Below are 26,985 nucleotides of genomic sequence, written 5' to 3'. Positions count from 1 at the left end.
AGAAATATCCAGCCGTACCAGAGAACCGCTTTAGCAGAAATTCCCACCACTCACCACCTTGTATTGCTTGGCACCCATGACATTGGGGATGGGGATCTAAAACCAGTATCAGATAAGTCCCCTTGCCCTGCGTGCGGCCTGTGCCTGGGGGCTCACTCCCTGCCTCCAGGCCTTGTTTGGCTGTTCCTGCTCCTGCTCGGCGCAATTTAAACAGCATGCAGAATGCTAGCTGCAAGAGAGTGTGGGAGACGAGGTTTGGGGTCATTTCACCTCTGCCTAAAGGAGTTGAGAATGGGCACCTGCCACACTCCAAGTCCCCCAGGCCAGTTGGACTGTTTGACTCAATCCCCACATTTATACAGATTTGATTGAGAACTGGGAGTTGATTTTGTGCAAGAAGCCACAGCCTTGGAATTAGGAGACACACATTGCAGTTTGAGTTCTGCCACGGACTGACTGGAACCTTGGCAATGTGTTCCCGGGAATTATCTCAGGTTGTCTTCCAGTGTGGTGCTCCATATAGTCCTCCCCTTATGTGGAGGCCTAATAACAAGAGCATTGTGGAAGTTTAGGGATGTGGGGATGTGGTAATAACAGGGCTTATTCTGTAGTTTGATGGCTTTTGGCAAAAGTTTTATCAGCCCCTAAAACCTTCAAGAAAGTATTTTTATAAGCAACCTTGTAAAAATCTTAGATAACATAGGATTTTTTTTTTTTTAAACTTGTTCATTTGAAAGGAAAGAGAGAGGTCTTCCATCTATTGGTTCACTCTCCAAGTGCTTACAGCAGCTGGGAGTGGACCAGACCAAAGCCAGGAGCTGGGAACTCAATCCAGTCTCCCACATGGGTGGCAGGGACCCATGTGCACCTCCTAGGGTGCACATTAGTGGACAGCTGGAATCAGTAGCAGAGGCTGGACTCGAACCAGCCATTCTGATACTGGCTTCCCGCATGGTGTCTTAACCACTAGGCCAAATGGCCATTGCACACAGGATTTTAGTATTTGTGGCAGTCGGACAGCCTGAGGCCCGTGGGAGTCCCTTGTCACGTGCTGGGGACCCCCTGTAGCTGCTCAGAGCTGGGCAGTACTTGGGGAACAGAGTCACCGGTTGCCTCTGAACATAGGTTGGGGTTTCAGTCCATCCTGATGAGAAGTTCAGCTGAGTTGCATGGCTTAAACTTTCTAAGCGGAAAGGACTTGTTAAGCTAATTAGGTAATATATACAACAAAATCTGTGTATACATGGGGAAAGGATGTGTTTAGCCTACTTAGGAATGAGTTATTTTCTAAGAATGTTGGTCCAGTGGTTTGTGTATAGATAGAGCTGCCGACTATCAGTGAGTCCTTGTGTATTCTTCCATTTGCACTGGTTCACATAAGCTGTAAGGTATAATTACATAGTGAGTGTTTGTTTTCACAAAGCACACACACGTCCCATTTTGGGATCTTTGCTGTGAGCAGTTGTTCACCCTTTATCTACAGGAAGCTGTAAATCCTTAAAATGGCCTGATGGACAGTCCCTGTGTTAGCTTCAGTCCCACAGTTTTTTCTCATGCTTTCTCAAGACTACTCATCTTACTAATTCTCGAACTTGACTACAAATGTTTTGTGACTCTTAAATATTACATTCATTCTCAAAAGAAGTTTGCAAAAGTTAAAAGTTGTCCCAAGGCCAAAGATGATTCTAGAAGGAAGTTTCTGGAGACATTTTTGAGCAGTGATGAGACATTGTGGGAATAAACCCCCTAGGGTGACTGAAACATAGACATAAACAGCAAATCTGTAAGCTGTGGCATGTTTGCTTGAGGCTCAGAAACTTTTCCCCCAAAATTGTATATCATAGCCATGTGTTCTGTAAAGAGGGATTCAAAGTATTTTTATCTGGAAATGTGTATAATAAATGAGTACGCGTGTATAGATAAATTCTCACAATCCCCTCTGCAAATGTGAAACACCATAGTAATCACAGAGACATATCTCATTCCTCGTGTGGCTGCGGGCTGAGCTCTGGTCTGTAGAGCACTTTAATTGCTCGTCAATCGACATTGTCCCCTGGTAACAGGAGCAATTGTGAGATACAGTGAGAAAGACTTATTTTGCATCTGGCCCACATGGACTGTCTATACATTGTGTTGGGGCAGGGGACAGCGAAGCCCAGCCCTGCAGCTGAATAGTTGCTCTTAATTTATGCCCTCAATGCCAAGGAATGGTAGAGCGGTTACAGGCTTCAGGCTGTTCCCAATGCCAAGTGAAATAAATGAGGAGAAAAACGCTGGCGACAAGAGAAAGGGCACAGGTGCGCTGGGAGAGCTCGGAGAGCCAGGGGCTTCCGGGCACTGCACGGTCACAGAGCACGCTCAGAACGAGGCTGGTCTCCATCTCTGAGAGCCGCCCGTTGCTCCCTGCAGTGGGAGAATGTCAGGCGTGTGCATTCCCCGATCGGAAGACAGCAACTGGCCTTTTTCAGATCCCTTCCCCCAGGAATGAGAGCCATCCTCTGCCCAGAGCCCTGCTGCCGGGTGCCAAGTGTACTTCCAGCCCAGAGCCATTGCTTTGGTGCTGCCATTAAATAATTTTGCCACTTCCTGCAACTAGGACATCCCTTGAGGCCGGGTGGGTTTTCGCTCCCCAGCCCTGAGCAGCAGTAGTTGGTACGATGTTGAGCCTTATATTTGTAGCTGGAGTCCTCTTTAAGAAATTATCTGAGTCATTTGGGTCAAATAATAGTTTCCAAGGAGATTTAAAAGAGAGGAAGTGTGATATTAACCTAACCTAGATACCTTTTTTTTTTTTTTTTTGCTCTAAAATTTCTTGACAGCTGTTGCATAACCTCTTTGACTGACATTTAAAGCTCCGCTACCCTGCGCCTCCAAAGGCATAGTTGACACTGTTGATTGTAAACCCAAATGACTGGTTTAAAAATAGTTCCCCGGACAGGCTGGGCCTCCATGGAGAAATTGGAAGTGGGCTGTGCATTTTTGCGTGGGTATGTAAGTCCATGGGAAGGGATGTGTTGCTTCTCTAAAGCCATGGTTATTTTTACCTACTTTGGGGATTAGGCAAGCTTTTCTGCCATAGATGCAAGCCTTCAAGAATGTCCCAGTTTGTTTATCCAGGCGTGGGCCATGTCAGCATTCCCGCATAGGGTCCGCCTCAGAGCAGGCTGGCTAGAAGTGGGCAGGAAGGAGAGAGCTGGTGGCGCTTCCTGTTATGCTTCATGGCCTGTTTAACTCTTTGTGGTTTCAGGGTTTCCTTGTTTGGGCTGCGTAGAGTCCTCTAGGGAAGGGCATCTTCTCTCCAGCTGAAGAGAGAATAACCCGTCTGCCCTACGTGGGGAGATGGGAGGCGGGCCATGCAGGTGGTCACTGGTGGTCAGGATAGTCGGCCCAGACAGAGCAGGGATGTCGTGATCCCCTGAGAACACTCTCAGACTCGCCGAATCTTCATCAGAGCCTCGGAGCAGCACTGAAAGGGACGGTCAGGCCTTCACATCCTACGGCTTGGTCACACTAGCTGGCGGAAGTGGTCGAGGAGGAAGGAAAATTGCGTTTGGTAAGCAGAGATAAGATAGGAGGAAAACAGATGGAAGTGTTTGCTCGACCTAGAAGTGAAGTCGGCCCCAGAGCGACAGCAATGGCCATTTTGCAAGAACCATCAGGGGAACTGTGATAGGTAGAAAATGTTGTATAAAATAGCTTTTTCTGGGGGCCAGCATTGTGGCATAGCAGATGAAATTGCCTCCTGCAATGCGGGCATCCCACATGGGTGCCGGTTCTTGTCCCAGCTGCTCCACTTCCCATCCAGCTCCCTGCCAATGTGCCTGGAAAAGCAGTGGAGGGTGGCCCAAGTGTTTGGGCCCCTGCCACCCACATGGGCAACCTGGATGAAGCTCCTGGCTTCAGCCTATCTCAGCCCTGGCCATTGTGGCCATCTGGGGAGTGAACCAGTGGATGGAAGATCTCTCTCTCCCTCTCTCTGTAACTCTTACTTTCAAATACATGAATAAATCTTTAAAAACATATCTTTTTCTATCTGTTTTAGGATCAGTCTCACTTATTGCCTTTTTGTGGTAGGAGGTATGTGAAGGGGTGAACGGTGCAGAACGAGGACGCTAGCATGCTTTATAAATAAGTTCTGTGCGGGGCTGGCGCTGTGGCACAGCTGGTTATGCTGCTGTCTGCAGTGCTGGCATCCCTTATGGGTGCTGATTTGAGTCCTGACTACTCCACTTCCAATCTAGCTCTCTACTAATGTGCCTAGGAAAGCAGTGGAAGAGGGACCAACTCCTTGGATCCCTGCACCCAAGTGGGAGGCCTGGAAGATGCTTCTGGCTCCTGGCTTCAGTCTGGCCCAGCCCCTGCCGTTGCAGCCATTTGGGGAATGAACCAGCAGATGGAAGATCACTCTCTGTTTCTCCTCTTTACATCTGAAACTCTGTCTTTCAATAAATTTTTAAAAAGAAAGAATTCTGTGCAAGTGTCAGGATCAGGCTCCTTCCTTTTGTCTGTTGGATGCAGCTGAAGTCCAGGGTGAGAACTGGCCACACAGAATGTGAACAGGTCTCCTTTCTTTAGGAACGAAAATGACCAAAAGGCAAAACTGGGATGCAGCTTCCTTGTCTTTCTGACCCTGAATGTAGATGATAAGAAATTGACAAGAGTGCAAGGAAAGAGCAAAGCGTTTATTTCAAGGTGATGGAGAGGAGTACTGACCTGGTAGCTGGCTTGTTTCTCCCCAAGAAGAACCTTCTGCTGGCATAGTTAAGTCTTGGACATGTGGAATGGTGGTTTGGGTAAATAGTCCTCCAGGAATCCATTTCTTTTATATATTGACAGTGGTATAGACAGTAAAAGGGGCGGGACTTCACAGTTCACCATGTGTGCAAGTAGGGGAGAGGGAGGTCCCCACATTGAATCCCAGGTTTTTAACTTGGCTGGGGCTGTGGATGGTGGCACCGTTTGCTGTGCTAAGGAATTTAGGGCAAGCATGGGCTTGGGGGCAGGGCAAAGGGTTGGCTTTGGGATGTGCTTAGTTAGAAGAGCAATTGGAAATGGCTGAGACGCAGTGGGTAGGTGTGTCTGAAGCCTGTGACTCGTCATCCATCGATGGTGGGTGAAGTGCAGGAACACACGTGGCTTTCCAGGGAGACCCTGTAGTGTGCAAAGAAGGGAGCTACCAAGGCTGGCCCCAGGCTGCCCAATGGGGGCGGGCAGAAGGAGGGCTGAAGTCAGCAAGAGGAGAACCCAGCCTAAAGAGCATTCCTCGTTGGAAAAGGGGAGATGTTGAGTCTTCCCCGGTCTTGGGAGGATCAGAATGAAAACCAGAGGAAGAGGGAAATGAATGGAAAGCAAAAGCACACGTGGACACTGGGGAGGGGAGGCAGTGCTCAGAGCTCAAGATCAGATGCTGTGGAGGCAGGCGGGAGCCGTTGGCTGTGAGCTACTTTCTCCGCCCTGGGGCCCGGGGGGCTAGGGAAGGGCCCTTGTCCGCAGACCTCGGTGTCCGGAGCTTGGAGGACCCGTCCCACGCTGACATGGGTGGACCTGGTCCCCGTGGCCTGGCCACTTCCCCATAGGGCACAGTGAGTCATGAGCAGAACGCTTACCACGGAGCTGGGCAAGCAGCAAGTTGCCTTTTTGGTATCTTTCTAAAAACTCAGATTAACCTTGTTTATAGAATCTTACTTATTATAATTATGAAATAGGTGTCTTTTTCTGTGCCAGCCCTTTCCATAAAGACGTATTTCTAAGAGTTTGTAGAAAATGGCATTAAAAGCTGAGTTTGTGGGTACAAAGGTATTTTTGGAATGGGTGCACGTGAGGGGTCTTGGAGAAGTTCATGGAAGATGTGAATTCTTGAAAACTGCATGGCCTGGGCGGCGCCACGGCTCACTAGGCTAATCCTCTGCCTTGCAGCGCCGGCACACCGGGTTCTATTCCCGGTCGGGGCACCGGATTCTGTCCCAGTTGCCTCTCTTCCAGGCCAGCTCTCTGCTGTGGCCAGGGAGTGCAGTGGAGGATGGCCCAAGTGCTTGGGCCCTGCACCCCATGGGAGACCAGGAGAAGTACCTGGCTCCTGCCATCAGATCAGCGCGGTATGCCAGCCGCAGCGCGCTGGCCGTGGCGGCCATTGGAGGGTGAACCAATGGCAAAAGGAAGACCTTTCTCTCTCTCACTGTCCTCTCTGCCTGTCCAAAAAAAAAAAACAAAACAAACAACAAAAAAAAACAAAACACAAAACTGCATGGCTTTTGCTTTTCTTTTGGCATCACTGTAAACTTTTAACTTTGCTTTTTCATGAGGTTTTTAAGTAGCCCTGTGTATTCCTTAGCTCATTTGTTTCTAATGGAGCTGTTTTGTCCCTGATTTACATACAAGGACATTGAGACCCACAGAGAGTTTGTGACTTGCTCAGAGCTTGTATGTGGCTGTAGGAAGTTGGACAGCTGGGTTTTGACCTTTTTTTTTTTCTTAAAGATACATTTTACTTATTTGGAAAGCAGAGTTACAGAGAGAGATGGGGAGAGTCAGAGAAATCTTCATCTACTGGGCCAGGCTGAAGCCAGGAGCTTCTTATGGGTCTCCCATGTGGTTGGCAGGGGCCCAAGCACTTGGGCCAACTTCTACTATTTCCCCAGGCACATTAGCAGGGAGCTGGATCGGAAGTGGAGCAGCTGAGGCTCGAACCAGCACCCATATGAGATGCCAGCACTGCTTAATTTGCTATGCCACAGCTCCGGCTTCTGGGTTTTGGACTTAAATCTGAATCTGTGTTGCTAATCCACACTTTATGGAACAATTCCAAAGTAATAGTTGTTATCATTGTTGAGTAATATTATTTTATTTGAAAGGCAGAGTGACAGAGGAAGAGGGAGAAGCAGACTCAGAAAGAGAGGAAAAAGGGATCCTCCCATCAGCTGGTTCACTCCAAAGCCAGCAGCCAGGAGCCACATCTGGGCTTTCCACGAGTGTGGCTGAGCGCTCAGCACTTGGGGCCATCTTCCACTGCCTTCCCAGCCTGTTAGCAGGGAGGTAAGCAAGCAACCTGGACTGGAACTGGCGCTCATGGGATGCTGATGTCACAGGCTGTAGCTTAAAACCCTGCTTCACAGTGCTGGCGCCAACATGCCTGCATTTTAAAATTGAAAAACAGAGCAGTCTTCTCAGGGTTGGCATCATGGCACAGCAGGTTAAGCTGGCATCCCTTATAGGCAACATTTCAAGTCCCTGCTGTTACACTTCCCATCCAGCTCTCTGTTGATGGGCTGGGAAAGTAGTTGAGGATGCCCAAGGTTCTTGGGCCTCTGCTTATCCTTTTCACTAGAATTTTACCTGCCATGATCCTGGACTTCATTATTCCTGAAGCACAGTCTAACTTTAAAAAAAAAAAAAATCAAAATAAAACAAAATACCTCCAGGGGGCCAGTGCTGTGGCTTAGCAGGTAAACCTACTTCCTGCAATGATGGTATCCCATTTGGGCACCCACTCAAGTCCAGGCTGCTTCACTTCCGATCTAGCTCTCTGCTGTGGCCTGGGAAAGCAGTAGAAAATGGCCCAAGTACATGGGCCCCTGCACCCGCGTGGGAGACCCGGAAGAAGCTCCTGGCTTCAGTCTGGCCTAGCCCTGGCAGTTGCAGCAATTTGGGGAGTGAACCAAAGAATGGAACATTCTCTCTCTCTCCCTGTAACTCTGCCTTTCAAATAAGTAAAATAAATGTTTCTTTAAATTGAACTAGTGGATTATGATAAGATTTACCAAAAATTTTTTTTTAAGATTTATTTATTCGAAAGGCAGAGTGACAGAGAGAAAGAGGCAGAGAGGGAGAAAGAGAAATCTTCCATCTACTGGTTCTCTCGCTGAATATCCACAACAGCCAGGGCTGAGCCAGACCCAAGTCAGGGGCAAGGAACTTCCTCCTGGTCTCCCTCATGGGTGCAGGCACCCAAGCACCTCGGGCTGTCTTCCACCGCCTTCCCAGGAGGTTGCAGGGAACTGGATCAAACAGAGCAGCTAAGACCCTAACCAGTGCTCTGACACGGGATGCTGACGTCACAAGTGGTGGAAGCCCACCAAACGCTGGCTGCGACCTTTTAGTTTTGGGCATGGATTGTGTTCATTGTTTACCTTTGAGGTTTTTGTTTGTTTTTCTTTGGATATCTACTTTCACTCTTGTCATAAAACAGTCATAGTTCACTTTGGAAGATTTCAGTGTGATTTATGAGTCTTGGATTTGTGTGTCGAAAAAAAGGTTTCCTTAAAGTTTAAATCATTCCTCAGAAAGGGAGTGGCTTTGTGGAGAATAATAACCTTGGCCTTCCTCATGGACTGGCAGTCCTCTGTGCTGCTAAAACGAACTTCCCAAGTAGTTCCCTCGACCTGGAGGAGTTCCTGGGTTCCTCGCAGTGATCTGACAGGTGGATTGTTCACTGGAGAACGTGTGGTTTGTTGCATATGTATCCCCAGGAGGCTGCTAGTGCTTGTGTGGCCACTGAATGGCTTCATACATAATTATCCAAAGCAGATTTGAATTATGGATTGGGTGATGGGCAGAGAGTTACTAAGTTTATCTTTATTTTTAAATTTTTTAAAAAGAGTTATTTATTGATTTGAAAGTCAGAATTACATAGAGGAGAGGCAGAGAGAGAAGGAGAGAGAGAGAGGTCTTCCATCCGCTGGTTCATTCCCCAATTGGCCGCAACAGCCGGAGCTGCGCCAATCTGAAGCCAGGAGCAAGGAGCTTCTTCTGGGTCTCCCACATGGGTGCAGGAGCCCAAGGACTTGGGCCATCTTCTGCTGTTCTCCCAGGCCATAGCAAAGGGCTGGATCGGAAGTGGAGCAGCCAGGACACGAACCCAGGCACTTGGACCACCTTCAGCTGCTTTCCCAAGCTTATCAGCAGGGAGCTAGATTGGAAGTGGAGCAGCCAGGCCTCGAACCAGGGCCCATATGGGATGCCGGCACTGCAGGCAGTGGCTTTACCCACTATGCCACAGCGCTGGCCCCTCAGTTTACCTTTAAATCATAAAATTTTGGGGGCCAGTTCTGTGGTACAGCAGTTGAAGCTGCCGCCTGTAGCACCTGTATCCCATCTGGGCTCTGGTTCGAGTCCTGGCTGCTCCACTTCCAATCCAGCTCCCTGTTGATGAGCTTGGGAAAGCAGCAGAGATGATCCAAGTGCCTGGGCCACAGCCACTCACATAGGAGACCCAGATGAAGTTCCAGGGTCCTGGCTTCAGCTTGGCTCAGCCCTGGCCATTGCAATCATTTAGGGAGTGAACTGGTGGATGGAAGATTGGTCTCCCTGCCTCTCCCTCTCTCTGTAACTCTGCCTTTCAAATACATAAATAAATGATTTTTCTTCTTGTTGTTTTGTTCTGTTTTTAAATCTTAAGATTTTTGCGTTGGAAGGAATTTGAAAATCTGAGTGCTGGCCTTTGGGTTTCCAGATGGAATCATAGATTTGCACAGGCCTAGGGGAGCACGGAGCCGTTTGGTTTTGTGTGCCCATGCCAATCGGCAGGGGAGGCTGGGTTTTGAGGCTCAATTTTGGACCAGTTGGAAGCAATGCCTCGCTCCTTAGCAGTGTGTGCCACAGGTGGGCCCTGGGGACGTGGCACTGCGCTGCAGCTCCTGTCATCTCCACTGTGCAGTGTTAGCCTGAGAGCCCCCGGGGAGCAGGCTGCTCCAGCCAGGCAAGCAGAGCATGGGGCTTGGGGGCCTCTCCTGTGGTTGTGTTCTGCTGGGTCAGGGAGGGAGTGGGAGAGGCGAATGGGGAGTGAGCCTGGCGAGTCGGTGCAGGGGGCTGGAGGCTTCAGGTGCTCAGGTAAGGAACTTAGCCTCCAGCTCTTCTGGGAGAGGGGTACAAGTGATGGCAGTTGCTGCAGGACTGTCCACACCGAACCACGGGGAGGGTTAAGGCCGCCAACGCCTGGTCTGAAAACATGTTTTCCAAACGCTCTTCCGCGCTCCAGCTATAAGCCGATCGTGGAGTACATCGATGCCCAGTTCGAGGCCTACCTGCAGGAGGAGTTGAAGATTAAGCGTTCTCTCTTCAACTACCACGACACCCGGATCCACGCCTGCCTCTACTTCATCGCCCCCACTGGACACTCACTGAAGTCCCTGGACCTGGTGACCATGAAAAAGCTGGACAGTAAGGTACTCTCTGCACTCCCTTTGAGCTCACCTTTGTCCCAAGGCCCCAATTCTTCTCTTTCCCTGTCATTTGTATTTTCTGGATTGCAGATCCATAGGGCTTGGCGGTGTGAGAAAGATGCTTCCAAACCTCTCCTGGCTGTGAGGCCAAAATAAAAGTACCAGACAAGCGAAAGCACATGGCGTGCTACAAATATTTTTAGTTCTTAAATGGGAAGTTGGAATATAATTTCAAGATTTATGTTTGTTTTCTTTAAAAAAAAAAAAACTTTGCTTAAATCTCTCTTTAAAGAGTTTTTAAATAGGGTTTGGCTTTAATTAAAAGGTTTGGATGAAACAAAAGTGTTTTTTTTTTTTTTAATATATTTATTTATTTGAAAAGCAGAGTGATAGATTCTTCCAGCTGCTGATTCACTCCACAAATGCCTACAGCAGCCTGGGCTGGAGCCCGGAATTCCATCTGGGTCTCCCACACGGATAGCAGGGGCCCAAGCACATTTGCTGCCTTCCCAGGAGTATTAGCAGGGAGCTGGGTCAGAAGTGGAGCAGTCAGGACACAAACCAGCAGTCTGAAATGGGATGCTGGTGTTGTGTGCAGCCGCTTAGCCCAAGAGTGCTTTTTGTTTTGGCTTTTGCTTTGTTTTGCTTTTTGGCCTATTGTGATATGGGTGGTCCACATCAGATTTTAAAACGGAACCACACATGGGTGTCCAGAAGCAGTAAAGCCTGCGTTTCACTCTGACTCCTCGGCTCGACACATTCGTAACTTCTTTTCCCCTAACATTTGAAGGAAGGGATTGACAAGTTTGAAGTCTGATGGCCTACGTTATGGTTAATTTGATTTTCCATTTTGAAACAGACATGCCAACACATGGTAACAAGAACGCCCCCTAGCGGTGGTGTTTTCTCCTAGATCCTAACCCCTTTTTGTCTTAAATGGAAAGTGTCAGGCGGGTAATGAAACCCTTTTATGTTTTAAAGGTTTTATTTATTTATTTGAAAGGCAGTTACAGAGAGGAGAGACAGAGAGATTTTCCACTTGCTGGTTCAATCCCCAGATGACCACAATGGCTGGAGCTCAGCTCATCCAAAGCCAGAAGCCAGGAGCTTCTTCGGGTCTCCCATGGGGGAGCAGGGCCCCAGGACTTGGGCCATCTTCTGCTGCTTCCCCAGGCCATAGCAAGATTGGAAGAGGAGCAGCCAGGACACGAACCAGCAGCAGTATGGGATTTTGGCGCTGCAGGTGGAGGCTTGGCCCACTACGCCACAGCGCCGTGAAGCCTGGTGGGCACCCTTGTTGGGTGTTAGATTTCTGTGTAATCAACACCATTCAGGAGCACAGAACCATGAGAGAAGGCTCAGAAGATCCGCCTATCCCCAGAGCCGCTGTCTGAGCCGGGCTGCAGCCGAGCCTGGTGGCTGGGGCTTCCAGCACGCACAGACACAGCGACCCACAGAAAAATGTCCTGATGGCCTCAGAGGGTCGCTGCTGCCACAGCCCCCACACAGGATCTGCAGAAACCCTTCTTCGGCCCACTTGCTGCCACTGCACTCTGGCCCCTGGGAACTGGGCTGGGTCCTGGGCCATGAGGGCAGCTTCCCCCGCAATCATGTCCTGCAGTGCAGGGACCTGTCCCCGTGCCTGGAGCCCGCGTGCTCCACACATGTTCTCAAGGAATTTGAGGGAGGGGGCTTCCTAGCTCAGGGCCCCGGATGTAGACCAAGCCAGGCTTCAGCCCAGGCAGAGGGTTCTGTGTCGTGGAGTTGACTGGACAGAACACGCACAAGGAATTAAAGCCCACACACAAGCTGGGTTGATCTTGCAAAGCACTGATGTGCCACTGCCCAGGAGAGCCAGGAAGCGTGTGGAGATGCCTCATCCAAGTTGTATTCAGGGCTGGGGAACCTTTTCTTCTGCCAAGGGCTACTTGTATATTTATAACACCAATCGCGGACCATAACAGAATTACCGGTTTAGAAATCAGCCTGCTAGAGATGTGTTGAGTTTCGAGTCTCTCCTGTGGTCGCCTTGGCAAGGTCACAGCAAATGACCTCACGGGGCCACATGTCCCCCACTCCCGAGTTATAAGTGGAGGGGAGATCATTTAACGAACAGCTGGCAAGCTGCTGCCAATGAGGAATATGGTTTTGCAATCCAGATCGCGTGGATTCTCTGTCATCTTGTCTCTGTTGGTGCCGATTGAATACTGCGTGTGTACACAGAAAGCCAGTGAGAGCCACAGGGGAGGGTTTTGTCCCCCAGGTCCTGACCCCAGCGCTCCCTTCCGGGCAGATGTTCGTCCTGGTCTGCCCGCTGCTGGAGGAAGCCCAGGCACCTGGAGGTGTTGGGTTGGGAGCTGGGTGGGAGTGAACAGCATCTTCTACCAGCACCCATCTCGTTCCGCTTGCTCAGGGCTTTCTGGTTTGGCCCTTGGGATCAGGGGAGAAGTGAAGGAATGCAGAGTTGACCCCGAAACCTCCCTGACCTGCATTCCCCGGCTGGGACGGCTCTCACCTGAGCTGGGTGGCGATCGCTGTCCTAGGTATCAGATCTGCAGCACCTAGAGAAACCTGGTCAGAATGTAGGGCTGGGGGCGGTGGGACGGGAGAACGTCCCACCGTGGGGCTTGGTGCTTGTGCTATCTAGGGTGTCTGTCCTTGGCTCGTTCTGGCCTTTCTGCCGTCCGTGCACGCCCCGAGCTCTGCCCCGTTCTGTGTAACCGCGGCTCGGGAAGTGAGCCTTGCCTTTGGCACCAGGCCTTGTTCTGGCACAAAGGTGCAGTTTGATAGAAGGCACTTTTCAAAGGAAGCAGTGGGTGGGATTTTGAAAAACTTCAAAAGCAGGTGAGCGCACATGTGCTCGGCTGATACTTCTGTTCTCTCTCCCAGCAATGTTCAGGTCCTCAGAGGAGGGAGAGGGCTGACAGGCCCCAGTGCCCCCGCCGACACACGCTTTGTCACTGCACTGTCACGGCGAGCAGAAGTCAGGCACCCAGAGTCGCGGGGAGGGGTGTGGCAGGAGTGGTTGGTTATTCAAAGAATGGGCTCCTTTGTTAGTGCCGTGTGTCGTAGAATAATCACACTTCCTTTCCTGTGTGCACAAGCATGAGGTGGCACCGGAGAGATTACAAGTGTGCTTTCAGTTCTGTGAGGATGGGAGGAAGGGAGAGCGCTCGGAGATGGGACAGTCCTGTCTGTGTGTTGCATTTTACTCACTGTCTAGTGGATGTCTTTTTCTTTTACTGTTGGAACTGTGTCAGGATGGACATGTTTGTTTTTCAGGTTAACATCATTCCGATCATTGCGAAAGCTGACACCATTGCCAAGAACGAATTGCACAAATTCAAGAGCAAGATCATGAGTGAACTCGTGAGCAACGGGGTCCAGATATACCAGTTCCCCACGGATGAGGAGACGGTGGCGGAGATCAACGCGACCATGAGCGTAAGGCCCGAGCCAGGCAGGCCCGAGGTTTCCCTGAAAGCTTTCCCTAGCGGTGCCATCAGAGTGGCGTGAGCCCTGGGCCAGACTTCAGTCCTCATCCGTCTCTGCCAGTGCTGAAAGCCGCCTAGCCAGCCCATGCCTCGGTTTCCCTGTCTGTCAAATGGGAGACTTGGACAAGACGATCTAAAATTTCTTTCCCAGGGCAGGCGTTTGGCCCAGTGGTCCAGATACTCCTCAGTGTCTGGGTTCAACTCCCACTCTGGACTCCAGCCTCCTGCTTGTGCAGCCCCAGGGAGGCAGTGGTGGTGGCTCCAGGTGCCAGCTTCAGCCCGGCCCTGCCCCAGCTGCTGGGCAGTTGAGGACTGAACCAGCGAATGGAAGAGCTCTCTCACTTTTTTTTTTTTTTTAAAGATTTATTTATTTATTTATTTGAGAGGCACACAGAGAGAGAGAAAAAGAGAGAGAGAGAGGTCTTCCATCTGCTGGTTCACTCCCCAGATGGCCACAACAGCTGGAGCTGGGCTGATCTGAAGCCAGGAGCTTCCGCCAGGTCTCCCACACAGGTGCAGGGGCCCAAGGACTTGGGCCATCTTCCACTGCTTTCCCAGGCCATAGCAGAGAGCTGGATCGGAAGAGAAGCAGCTAGGACTCAAACTGGTGTCCATATGGGATACCAGCACTGCAGGCGGCGGCCTTACCAGCTCTGCCACACCGCCGGCCCCTGTCTCACTCTTGATCTCTCTCCTTATATATATACCGAAAAGCCTGTCCCCTGCACTCTGGCAGTGATGGTGTCTAAGACCGTCCCCGTGGGGCCAACCCAGCACCGTTTCTTTCCCACAAAGCAGCTTGGGGGAAGCAGACCTCAGTGGCTTCTCCCTCCCGCCCGCCTCACTTCCACGCCACTGATTGGTCCTGGCTTTCCCTGCGCCCTGTCTTCCCACCCTTTTCTGACTCACTGGGTAAACTCGCAGTTGAGGGTTCGGGGTTCGATTCCCACATCACAGACAGGAGCTAGGCAGGTGGCAAATGAGTATAAAGCTGCCGTGAGGCTGAGATGTCCTGGTGATGCCATCCCTGCCAGTGACACTGGGTGGCTCCCAGTGCTCCTTTGTGTGAGTCCTGGCCACGGCTCCCCCGAGCCCCAGTGAGCTCCCTACACTTCCCCCTGTCATGGCGGCGTTCTCTGCACATAGTAGATGCCCTGGGACGCCTGTTGGAACCGGGATGGGAAAGGGTCCTCAGGCAGCTGGAGCAGGCTCTTCCTGGGAGACGGGTATGGGAGGCACGGGAGGAAGGTTGCCCTAAGGAGGCTGGCTGGCCTGATTCAGAAGAATGCAAACTAGTGGGCAGAAGGGCGGTGTGTGCGACGTCTACACTGATCTCCCGGATCCTTGTGGTGGAGCCACAGCTCACGGAGGTCATTGGGACTGCAGGTTCTGAGATGCTGTGGAGGCTGGACGATCTGTCAGACCTTGTCCACCTCTGGACTTCTCGTGGGGATCTGTCAGGTCCTGTCCACCTCTGGACTTCTCATGGGGATCTGTCAGACCTTGTCCACCTCTGGACTTCCCATGGGATCTGTCAGATCCTGTCTACCTCTGGACTTCTCATGGGGATCTGTCAGACCTTGTCCACCTCTGGACTCCTCATGGGGATCTGTCAGGTCCTGTCCACCTCTGGACTTCTCGTGGGGATCTGTCAGATCCTGTCCACCTCTGGACTTCTCATGGGGATCTGTCAGACCTTGTCCACCTCTGGACTTCCCATGGGATCTGTCAGATCGTGTCCACCTCTGGACTTCTCACGAGGATCTGTCAGACCTTGTTCACCTCTGGACTTCTCATGGGATCTGTCAGATCCTGTCCACCTCTGGACTTCTCATGGGGATCTGTCAGATCCTGTCCACCTCTGCTCATGAGATCTGTCAGATCCTGTCCACCTCTGGACTTCTCATGGGATCTGTCAGACCTTGTCCACCTCTGGACTTCCCATGGGATCTGTCAGATCCTGTCCACTTCTGGACTTCTCGTGGGATCTGTCAGATCCTGTCCACCTCTGGACTTCTCATGGGATCTGTCAGATCCTGTCTACCTCTGGACTTCTCATGGGATCTGTCAGATCCTGTCCACTTCTGGACTTCTCGTGGGATCTGTCAGACCTTGTCCACCTCTGGACTTCTTGTGGGATCTGCCAGATCTTGTCCACCTCTGGACTTCTTGTGGGGATCTGTCAGATCCTGTCTACCTCTGGACTCCTCACGGGGATCGGGATCTTCATAACGACATGGGCACCTGGGAATCCTAACGGTGATGGGGCTTGTAGCGCTGCTCAAGGCTTTGTGTACAATCCTCACAACAGTCCCATGACTAGATACTGTTGTTATTCATTTATTTATTTATTTTAAAGGCAGAGAGAGAAATCCTCCGGTGGTCCATTCCTCAAATGGCCGCAATGCTTAGGGCTGGGCCCAGCCAAAGCCAGGAGCCCACAACTCTGTCCAGATGTCCCGCACGGATAGCAGGGGTCCAGGTTACTTTCCTAGGCACATCAGAAGGGAGCTGGACCAGAAGTGGAGTGGTCGGGACTCGAACCGCTGCTCTGATAGGGGATGCTGGCATCACTCACAGGTGGCAGCCTCTCCTGTTGTACCACACCCCTATCCCCGGCACAAGGAAACTGCAGCTCACCACCTATGGTTGCACACCGGTGGGCGTGGAGGGAAGGTCTGAACCCAGGCAGTCTGGCTCTGGAGCTGACGCAGTCACCCCGGCGGCAGCCGCAGGCTGAGCAGAGCAGCGTGCTGTTCCGTAGTGTGGGCAGAGGCCCAAGCCCACGTGCACTGCTGTGTGCCGCTGCAGGCGAGCAGTGTGGGATGTGCAGGAAGCTTCCTGAGTGGATGCCACCTCATCTCTTTTTATGCCCCCCCCCCCCCCCCAAAATCCATCCAAATAATTTCTCATGGCCATGAAAACAAAATTTGTGTTAAACTTCTGGAAAGTACATTCCCAGGAACCTTTGTCTTTCTGTCTTCATCAAATTAACAGACCCAAGTTCAAGCTTGGTTTTGTTTGTTTTTTGATTATTTGACAGCCAGAGGGCTCCCTTCTGCTGGTTCACACCTCAAATGCCCACAACAGCCAGGGCTGGGGGCCAGGCTGACACCAGGAGCCAGGAACTCCTTCTAGGTCTCCCACGTGGGTGTCGGGGACCCAACCACTTGAGCCATCACCTGCTGCCTCCCAGGGTGCACATTAGCAGGAAGCTGGAATCAGGAGTGGAGCCGGGTCTTGAACTCAGGCCCTCTGATGTGGGATGCAGGCATCCCAAGCAGTGTCTTAACCACAATGCCAAGTGCCTGCCCCAGAACTGAAGATCCGAGACGTTTCCAATTGATCCCGTTCCTTAGCAAGACGTTGCCTTGTAGGCTCTTCACTGCCACCCAGTCTTGCTGATGAAATCCCTACGCTGTGGGGCTGAGTGAGGTAACGATTCCTCGCTCCTCACCTGCAGGGTTGGAGCCCCAGTCTTTCCTTCCTGTAACTGAACTGGGAAATTTAAATACCTTGAGCATCCGACAGAATACCACTTGGGCAGCCTGGACCAAGGGTAAACCAAGCTCTCTGTGGGAAAGGAGTTAGCTGGGAAGCAACTTATCTGTAGTAGAAGAACGCTAGATGAAGGAGCCCCAGATAGTAATTCTCAGGCAGCTATTTCAAATCTTATTTTTGTATGCTAGTGGAAAAAAGACAGAACTTACACCCTCTCCTCCCCCAGAATGTAGCCCTAAGTACCAGATAGACCAGAGGGAAAGAGTCCGTTGTCTCCAATACCATCTCTGCTTGAGATAACTCTGGTTCAAATCTTGAGCCAGTATTTTGGGCTGAAGTGCATATCTGACTTAAAATTTGTGCAGTGGCCAACCGACTACAGCAGTGCTGTTTGACAGAAATATAACGTGAGCCACACCAGTATTTTAAAGTTTTCTAGCACCCACATTACAAAAAGTAAGGGGCTGGCGCTGTGGCGTGGAGGGTAAAGCCACTGCATGCAGTGCCGGCATCCCATATGGGTGCCGGTTCGAGACCTAGCTGCTCCACTTCTGATCCAGCTCTCTGCTATGGCCTGAGAAAGCAGTAGAGATGACCCAAGTCCTTGGGCCCCTGTACCTGCATGGGAGACCCAGAAGAAGCTCCTGGCTCCTGGCTTCGGATCAGCATAGCTCAGGCTGCTGCAGCTATCTGGGGAGTGAACCAGTGGATGGAAGACACCTCTCTCTCTCACTCATTCTCTCTCTCTCATTCATTCTCTCTCTCTCTCTCTCTCTCTCTCTCTCTCTGCCTCTCCTTCTCTCTGTGTGTAGCTGTGACTTTCAAGTAAAATAAATAAATCTTTAAAAAAAAGTAAAAGGAAACATGAAATTCGAGAATGTAACTAGCTCAGTAAATCCCAAATGTTATCACTCGAACATATAATCAATATAAAAATTATTGAGACCTTTTCATAACAGGTCTTTGAAATACAGTGTATAGGTTACACTGAAGATAGTCTCCACATATTCATCCAAAATGTGATCTGTTTTATACTTCATAAAATATAATCCAGCCCAGTGTCTTCACCACTAGGCTGGATGCCTGCCCTGGAGGCTGTTTTATAAAAATACTTGCCGTGTACCCACATTTTCACTGTCACGTGGAGGCAGGTGCGAAGTTTTCCACTCGTGACAGTGCCCAGGAAGTTTCAGATTCTCGGGATTTCGGGTTAGCGGCACATACTCATCTACGGCCTCTCCGTGAATCCAGCTCACGTTGGACGTCCAGTGTCTGCGTGTGGCGGAGGCTGGACACAGGGAAGGCACCCACGGCAGCCTGGCGTCTCCTGCTTTCTCTCTCCCCGCGGAGTCGGGGCTGCGGGAGGAGGGAGCGTGGGGGGCAGGGGGGAGCCAGGCCCTGGGGCACAGGCAGTCACCACTCTGCTTCTGGGCTCCGCAGGTCCATCTGCCGTTTGCTGTGGTCGGCAGCACCGAGGAGGTGAAGATCGGCAACAAGATGGCTAAGGCCCGGCAGTACCCCTGGGGTGTGGTGCAGGGTACGTGCACGGCTCGGGCGGGCTTCCGGCTTGCCCTGGGGCACCGTGGGGTTTGCCCTTGGCGGTTGAGAAGGTGGGGATGGAAGAGACAGCAGCCAGGCCAGGAGACACGGAGGCAGCGTGGTTGCGGGGTGGCCCCCAGGATGCCGGGCAGTGGGGGAATTCAGTGTCCACTCCTTTCCCTAGGAGCTGCAGCCCATGGCGCTGGCAGAGCCAGAACGCCGGGGGAAAAAAAAAAAAAAACGAATTCCACAAACAGTTCCTCCCTCATCTCTGGCCGGCCTACCTCCCTTCAATGTTTTTTCAGTAAATGTCTGCGCATTATGAGGAGGTGGAACTGCTGTTGAGTGCTGTGGATGGGACCTTAGTCTTTAGCCTGTGGACAGGTCCGGGCTGTCCCTGTGACGCCAAGGACTCGCTCTCTCCCACCTCCCCTGTGTGTTTGAAAGGCACACCCCATGCTGCAGAGTAGGTAGCAAGCTTCCAGAAAGCTCCCACGTTGACTTAAGAGGTACCCATGCCTCTTCCGGTTTTTGCGAATAAAGGCGATAAATGCATGAGAGGAAGCGAGTTAAAAACAGTTCCTCTGAGATCCCAAGGAACAGTTTTTTTTTTTTAATGAATCTTAAATTTTTCCACTACAAAACAATGCCTTGCTTCACAACGGTGTTGATAAAATGAATTGGGATGGGATGAATAAGCTACCTTGGACAGCGGTGGGCAGCTTGGGTGGCGGATGTGGCCCAGGTTTGGAGCCGGGAGTGGCAGTGTTGCGGCATAGACCGGTTCTGTCCACACGGGAGGGCCCAAGCTTCCACAAGCCTGGCCTCTGTCCAGCCAGCGCGAGTTGCGCCGCCTACGAAGGTGACACTGGGCCCTGTGGTCATCTGGGTCAAGGTCGCCTCCGGATACGCAGATGGCTGTGAGGCCTCTGATCGCGAGACTGCCCGGAAATGTGGCTTCAGATCCTCCGTGCCGTCGCGGCTGAGAGCCGCCCTCCGTGACGCCCCCTCCCCGTGTCTTGCAGTGGAGAACGAAAACCACTGCGACTTTGTGAAGCTGCGGGAGATGCTGATCCGCGTGAACATGGAGGACCTGCGCGAGCAGACCCACACCCGCCACTACGAGCTGTACCGGCGCTGTAAGCTCGAGGAGATGGGGTTCAAGGACACGGACCCCGACAGCAAGCCCTTCAGGTAGGCGGGAGACGGGGAGTGCGTGTGTGCGGGCGCGGCGGGACCGCCTCGCTGGCGCTAACCCCGGAGTATGTACGCATTCATATGCACATTTCACAGATGTGGAAACTGAGGCCTCCCAGGTGCAGGGAGTCTGAGTAGTAAGTGATGGCGAGGTCGGGGTGGAATCCTGACGCCGACCCTTCGCAGTTACCTCTGTGGAGGTCTATAGCCTGCACCGTGCCTCTCATAGGGGGTGGCTGCTGCTGACTTCGCCACTGCCATCGGAACCCAGCAGCGTTCACTTCCCAGGGCGCCGACTGTTCCCAGCATCCTGTCTGCCTGCGGTGGTCCTGTACAAGTTCAGGAACAACCAGGGCCTCGCCTCTAGCAAGTGCACGAGCCCCCACATCACCGGGGGGGAGATGCGAATGTCCAGTTAGTACCCCGTCTCTTCAGAGCCCAGAGGTGGGCACAGGGGCTTGGGCGTGGGGTGCTGTGGCCCACAGCAGGTGTGGGCAGTGCTGCCCGGCTAGGTCATGCTTATGCGCCCAGGAGAGGATCCTCCTGACTGGGTGCAAGCAACTACTCAGTGGGGAGGTGGGCCTGGCGGTGATGTGGGATGTGCGGGGCTCAGAGCAGCTATTAAGCTGCTGCTTTGTGGCTCCCCAGCACTTCTGTGCACCTGAGAGCACCCGGAGTTGGCAGCGAGGTGGCCCTGCAGGAAGGCTGGCCGCAAAGGGACAGCAGGAGCCACCGCTGACGTCACTGATGCCCGGTTTCATGTTCAAAGTCACCATTGCTGGGTGCTCCATGAAGCTTTTTTGGAGGACTATAAACAGAGGGCAGAAGGTGTTTTGTTTTTTAAAAGATTTATCTATTTATTTGAATGGTGGGGTTAGAGAGAGAGAGAGAGAGAGAGCGCCTCCATCTGCTGCTTCACTCCTCAAAAGGCTGCAACAGCCAGGGCTGGGCCAGACCAGAGCCAGGAGCTTCATGCATATCTCCCACGTGATGTGGGGGCAGAAGTGCTTGTGCCATCTTCCGCTGCTTTCCCAGGCGCAGTAGCAGAGAGCTGGATCTGAAATGGAGCACCCGGGATTTGAACCGCACCCGTTTGGGATGCCGGCCCTGCAGGCAGTGACTTTACCCACTGTGCCACAGCACTGGCCCTGTGAAAGTTTTTATATTCTCAAGTAGCAGATTCCTGCATGGAAAGTTAATTCTTCCCTTCAGCACCCTGTGTCTGCCCCTGCCCTCCGGGCCCTGTTTGTAGCAGCAGCTGGCACCTGGGTGTAGTCCCCAGTGGGAGCGAGACGGAGGAGCAGGTGTGCACAGTGCAGGCTGCATGTAAGCCCTGGAAGCCGATCCTAGCACTAAAGCCCTGGAGCCTGGCTCTGGTGTTGGCCTTAAACTGGCCTGAATTCAGAGTCTTCTGGCGGAACCCCTGCAGGTCCAGGTGGCCACCAGCTCCTTCCCGTGCCCATCATTCCGTCCCCACCAGCTCCTTCCCGTGCCCATCATTCCGTCCCCACCTGCTCATGCTCACCTGCTGCCCTGCAGCCTTGGAACCCACTGCCACCCCCAGAGCACCCAAGCCTTCCCTGGACCAAGTTCCCCCCTTCCCTCGGGCCCCAGCCCCTTCCTGGCTGGTGTTTTTTGGGGGCAGAAGTGGAGAGGGGACATCGGACGTGAATGGGCACTGATCCCGTCTCCCTTGAGCCGCTGCCTGCCGCTTTCCTCCTGGGACCCCCACTGCCCTAATCACAGGAGGCCTGCCCTACCGGCTCCCCCCTCATTGCAGAGGCGCCACCTTCCTCATCACAGGATGACACGGCCCCGGCCCGCGAGACACAGTGGGTTTCAGCAGGGTAGGCCCTGGGTCTCCAGCCGGGCAGTGCCGGGGCCAAGGCTCCTGTCTGAACAAGGCAGCTGCCTGGGTCCAGTCCTGGCCCTGTCGCTTCTTTGTGTTGTAACCTGGACAGATGACCGAATGCCCCGTGTTTGTTTCTCCATCGGTAAAATGAAAGGTGGTAGATGCCTGCCTTTTGGGTTGTTGCAAGGATTAAACAAATTCACGCGTGTAAGGTGCTCCAGAGACCCTGGGGGTGATCACTGTGCGCTGCCTGCGCTCCATCCACGACGTGGTTCCAGGAGATTGCATCTGGGCGGGAACCATGCTGGTGTGTTTCCAGGAAGAAGAGTGAACTAAGTGTGTATGTGGATCCCCCTCTGCCTTCCACTAGCAAAACATGCCTCCGCCGGGGGCTGCTAGGAGAAAAGCAGAAGATAAAACCCGCGGTTTCTAATCAGCCCCATCTGGTGGGACACCTGCCAAGGTGTTAATAATTGCAACGAAAAATTAAGTTTGAAGGCTCAAAATGCAAAAGCTGTCGCCACTGCAGGTGTCTGTGTGTGATAACCTAGAGCCGGTTCCTTCTGAACAGCGGTCCAGTGGTTGGAAACAGCACGGGGGTGTGCAAATGTCTGCTTGGGACTCCGATTCCCCGTGTGCTGAGTGTGTTCTCAGTCATGTGCAAGCAGAGCTGTGCCTCAGTGTCCTTGGGGGATTGGTTCCAGGACCCCCATGGGTACGAAAGCCCATACATGCTCATGCCCCTTCCATACACTGAACCTACTCGTATCCTGTACGCTCGAAATTCTCTCGAGATAACTTACAACACCTCGTGCAGTGAACAGTTACGGTACTGTATGTAAGGGAATGATGACAAGGAAGAAAAAGCCTGTGTCTGTTTCAGTACAGATCCAGTCCCCCCCCCCCCAATACTTTGGATCCATGGTTGGTTAAGTCCAAGGTTGCACTTGTCTTTCCCCTCACAGCATAAGTAAAAACAAACCAGTGTCCTTTGGTTTGTCCCTTACTATGCTAAGTAGCAGCCTTGCCTACTTTTGGGAAGTAGACAGCTAAACGTTCTGTGAGCCAAAACTGCTTATCATGCCATTTCTGGAGCGTGTGCTTGGTTTGTGGATTTTTCAGTCTCCAGGAGACATACGAAGCGAAGAGGAATGAATTCCTGGGCGAACTGCAGAAGAAGGAAGAAGAAATGAGACAGATGTTTGTGATGAGAGTGAAGGAGAAAGAAGCAGAGCTTAAAGAGGCGGAGAAGGAGGTAGGTCGTGGGCCTCTCAAGGGCTGGGCCTCAGAGAGGCGTTTTATTCGTATTTCACTTGTATGGGACGCCTGGTGGTCCAAGTACTTGCTCCTTGCTCCATACGCTTTATCATGAGTAGCAGAGTGGGTTGAAAGGCTTGGCCCCATCTTGCAGGTGGCACAGTCAGGCGTGTTAAGTGAAAACCGAGACTGAAACTAGATCTTCCATCTCCAGACCTGAGCACGTGGTCTTTGTAGCTCCGCATTTCCTCAGTTTACCAGTCTCGAAAGGTGAGAGGTAGTATTTGAGGCTATCATCTTCATCTATCAACCAAACAAGTGAGCCCAACAGTGGAGGGGCCCCACCATGACGGCCTCTGGGGGACGATGGTCTGATGTGCCTGTGGCCCTGCTTCCGGATTTGCTGGGCAGGCGCCCCCTTTCCAGGAACCCTCTGTCCCCACCTTGGTTCCCAGCCCCAGGCCAAACTTCCTTACAACGTACGCAGATTTATATAGTGTAGCACCCATCACACTGTCATTGAGAGAGAGAGAGAATGAGAGAGAGAGAGAGGATAACATGACTCCTGGGAAATGATGCATGTCTCAAGTGCTTGGCCTGTACTCAATAGCTTGTTTTAATTTATCTCTAAGACGACTGAAACTTACAGGTTATTTCAATAACTCAGTAGACAAAATGTGTTTAGCTGCCAAGAAAGGAAAATTGATCCTTATTTGCTTTTTTTTTTTTTTTAAAGATTTATTTATTTATTTGAAAGCAGAGTTATAGAGAGGCAGAGGCAGAGAAAGGGAGGTCTTCCATTCGCTGGTTCACTCCCCAGATGTTAGCATTGGCCGGAGCTGCACCAATCCGAAGCCAGGAACCAGGAGCTTCTTCTGGGTCTCCTGTGTGGGTGCACGGGCCCAAGGACTTGGACTATATTCCACTGCCTTCCCAGGATATAGCAGAGAGCTGGATCGGAAGAGGAGCAGCCAGAACTCAAACCAGCGCCCCTATGGGATGCCGGCACTACAGGTGACGGCTTTACCCACTATGCCGCAGCGCCGGTCCCTTGCTGTTGGTTTTAAGAGCCAAGTGGTTGTTGTATACAAATCTAGCATTATCTAATAAGAATCCCTCCCCCTGTCCTGCCTTCCTTCCTGTGTTCCCACCGTGAGTCACACAGATGGCGCTGCGTCCCTCGTGTGATCGAATCGCAGATCCAGATAGCCTGGCCCGGCCAGCTGCTCCCTGCCGTCGCCAACCGTGCCCTGGTCTCTTTCTCCCCAGCTGCACGAGAAGTTCGACCTGCTAAAGCGGACACACCAAGAAGAGAAGAAGAAGGTGGAAGACAAGAAGAAGGAGCTGGAGGAGGAGGTGAGCGCCTTCCAGAAGAAGAAGGCGGCCGCTCAGCTCCTGCAGTCCCAGGCCCAGCAATCGGGGGCCCAGCAGACCAAGAAGGACAAGGATAAGAAAAAGTAAGCGGGGCCGTCGCCGTGTGCTGGGCACCTCTAACCGTTCATTCCCCTTGCATGCCGCCTCTTTGCCCGTTTATGGACTGGGAACTGGGTCTGTTACCAGAAACACAGAGCACATATTTTCTCTACCGTGCAGGGCAGATGCTAAAAGGTTTTTAAAGTATTTTTAAAGGGTACACAGAGATTAATTTACCCAACCTGGGCACGCTGAGCAAGCAATCAGGACTGGAGTGACCTGCCGTCTCCCGTAGCAGCTTCTGCACCAAACACTAGGATTCCTGGAGAAGACAGGTTTCTTTCTCTGCAGAACCCACGGGAGACGATTCTCGTGACTTTTGATAAGGCACATCCTAGAATAACGATTGTAAAGTTCTCTTCCTACTCTGTGTCGTAAGCCTTGGTGAGCCAGTCATTGCCAGTCTGTTCCCAAAAGGACCTGCTTGGAAGCGCTGCCAGTGGCCACTAGGTTTCCTCTAAATTCAACAGCATGATGAATTGTTTTATCGTGCAGTGGAGTGGAACTATGCATCCAGCGAAGACACCCCTGGCAGCCCTCCAGTCCTAACTAGAATCGCCCACAGAACATTTTCCATTGTGACCTTGACTTAACGTGCCAAAGGGTCCCAGGCTGCTGCCGAGTCAGTCCCATCCTCAGACATTCCAGTAGCAGCTGCCTGCATCCAGCCGGAGAGTCGGGCCTCCTTAAAATTCTCCTGTGGGTCGGAGCTCTCCTCTGGATCCGTTTGAAGAAGGGAGTGCAGCTATCTCTGACAGTTGCTATTGGTGAGGGCATTTTAGGGGGTGTCCCACTGTGGTGGCCCAGTGACAAATCCAGGGACACCTCCCTCCCTGGTCTATTTAACGTGTGCTGCTCTCTGGGTGGCCAGAGCGACCCACAGCTTGTCCCGATTCTCACTCTTCATCCTTAGATGGCCCGGTTCCGGGGGGAAGCCAGCAACTAAGGACACAAAGCAGTACTGGCACCTGAGCAGGCAGGGCACTGCTGTGTTCAGGCACAGAGTGCATGGGAGTGGGATCTGCACAGTGACAGAGGCGTCCCTGAGCTTGGCGCTGCTGCCCAGTAGTCCTGGCTGACAACGCACAAGGCTCCCTTCCAAGGAGCCCCGTGACGGTGCCTGCGGTCAGGAGAGAAATGCACAGTGCAGGGCCTGGCCTCGCGCGGACCGTGCAGGCTCTGGGGGTGCAGAGAGCACAGCAGCAGTTGGGCTAGATGAGGCTGGCGCAGACACAGGGAGTCCAAGGGCCCAGAACTGAGTGACTGTGGACTAATTCAGAGAGGCACAGTTGCCTGGATTCTGATCCAGTTCAAGAAAACCCTTTGTAGCTGTGTGTGGTGGGAGAGTGTCTGGCTAAGGAGACACTCAGGAGATGGTCGGAGTGCCAGGGAGTCTTCCAGCCGTCTGCCACCATACCCTCGGGCATCCGGGCTGTGCCAAGATAAAAATCGGGGTGTGAGCACGAGTGTGCGTACACACAGGTGTCCGCAGACGTGAACGAAACAGGCAAAGCTGCGGACTCACAGCTTAGGGAACCCAAAGTCAAGTTTTTTTAACCCGAAGCACTGAAGTGCACCAAGGTACCAGGTTTTTGTTCATGAGAGACCAGCAATGTCGAGAGACGCGCGCGCGTCCTGGATGTGCCTTTAAGCAGTACGGCTTCCAAGGGGGACTTTGCCTGTTCGGTCACCAGCTCCCCAGCGGCGGGCGGGTTTTCGGCCTTGCCCTTCTGAACACGTCAGGTTATTGTGTCCTCATGCTGGGGCCTTGCCAGTGCATCGTGCGCTGGAAGTGAATGTGACGTCCGTGCGAGTTCTAGTTTAGCCTTATTTGTGCGTCCTCACTCATGAACGGCGTTCGTCTGACTCCGGCTCACCAGCGGCATCTGCATCTGCTCCGGATGATGACAGCTGTCTTAGCGTGTCACTCCCTCTAGGCACTGACCCTTCCCCCCAACCCCAGCGTTGGCCCACGTGTACAGTGAAAGCAACTGCCAGTTTGAGGCCTGAAATGGAGGGGAAAACATTTTTTAAACCCCACACCTCTTCCTGCCCATGGCATTGGAGGGTGACGGTCAGAGAGGACCACAAGGAGTCACCTGGGCAGCCCGGGCAGCCCTGTGTGGGCACAGGAGTTGGCACACGTGCCGCTCAGGAGCTGGCTTTGTCCTAGGTAGAACATTTACACAGTGATGCTTCTTTATTAACCCGCTCTGTGTCTACTTCAGAGCTCGACTTCTTTCTCCTAATAGCTTGAAATCCTGTTTTTCCCTATTCTATTGACATGCTCCTTTTTGTTTAAAATGTAGGTAAGGCTCGATCCTTCTCCCTGGCCTGTAGTGGCATGAGCCTGTCTAACATCTCCTAGGATTGCAGACACTCTAGAACTAACCCTGCCCTTGCCATTAGCTGGGCCCCACCTGCGGCCGTCCCTGGCCACCAAGTCACTTTCTTGTTTGCGGCTCCACCGCAGTGGCGGGACGGCCTGGGGGTAAGTTGCTGGGTGGATGTTGTT

The 26,985-nt window shown here is 52.3% G+C and overlaps 1 protein-coding gene across 11 annotated transcripts in view; it reads left to right on the top strand.

The window, feature by feature from the left end:
- SEPTIN11 (septin 11) overlaps positions 1-26,985 on the top strand; it is a 145,501-nt gene that overhangs the window by 105,774 nt on the left and 12,742 nt on the right. For all 11 annotated transcript variants that reach the window (XM_017347481.3, XM_008267707.4, XM_008267706.4 and 8 more), the window contains exons 4-9: positions 9,974-10,160; positions 13,440-13,601; positions 18,593-18,689; positions 19,717-19,885; positions 22,863-22,995; positions 24,267-24,454. In XM_017347481.3, coding sequence (XP_017202970.2) covers positions 9,974-10,160; positions 13,440-13,601; positions 18,593-18,689; positions 19,717-19,885; positions 22,863-22,995; positions 24,267-24,454 — 936 coding nt within the window. The remainder of the gene's footprint in view (positions 1-9,973; positions 10,161-13,439; positions 13,602-18,592; positions 18,690-19,716; positions 19,886-22,862; positions 22,996-24,266; positions 24,455-26,985) is intronic.

This window comes from Oryctolagus cuniculus, chromosome 8, assembly GCF_964237555.1.
Source record: "Oryctolagus cuniculus chromosome 8, mOryCun1.1, whole genome shotgun sequence".
NCBI classification, from domain to species: domain Eukaryota; kingdom Metazoa; phylum Chordata; class Mammalia; order Lagomorpha; family Leporidae; genus Oryctolagus; species Oryctolagus cuniculus.
The sequence above is the reverse complement of the archived record's forward strand: the minus strand, read 5'-3'. Positions and strand labels throughout refer to the sequence as shown.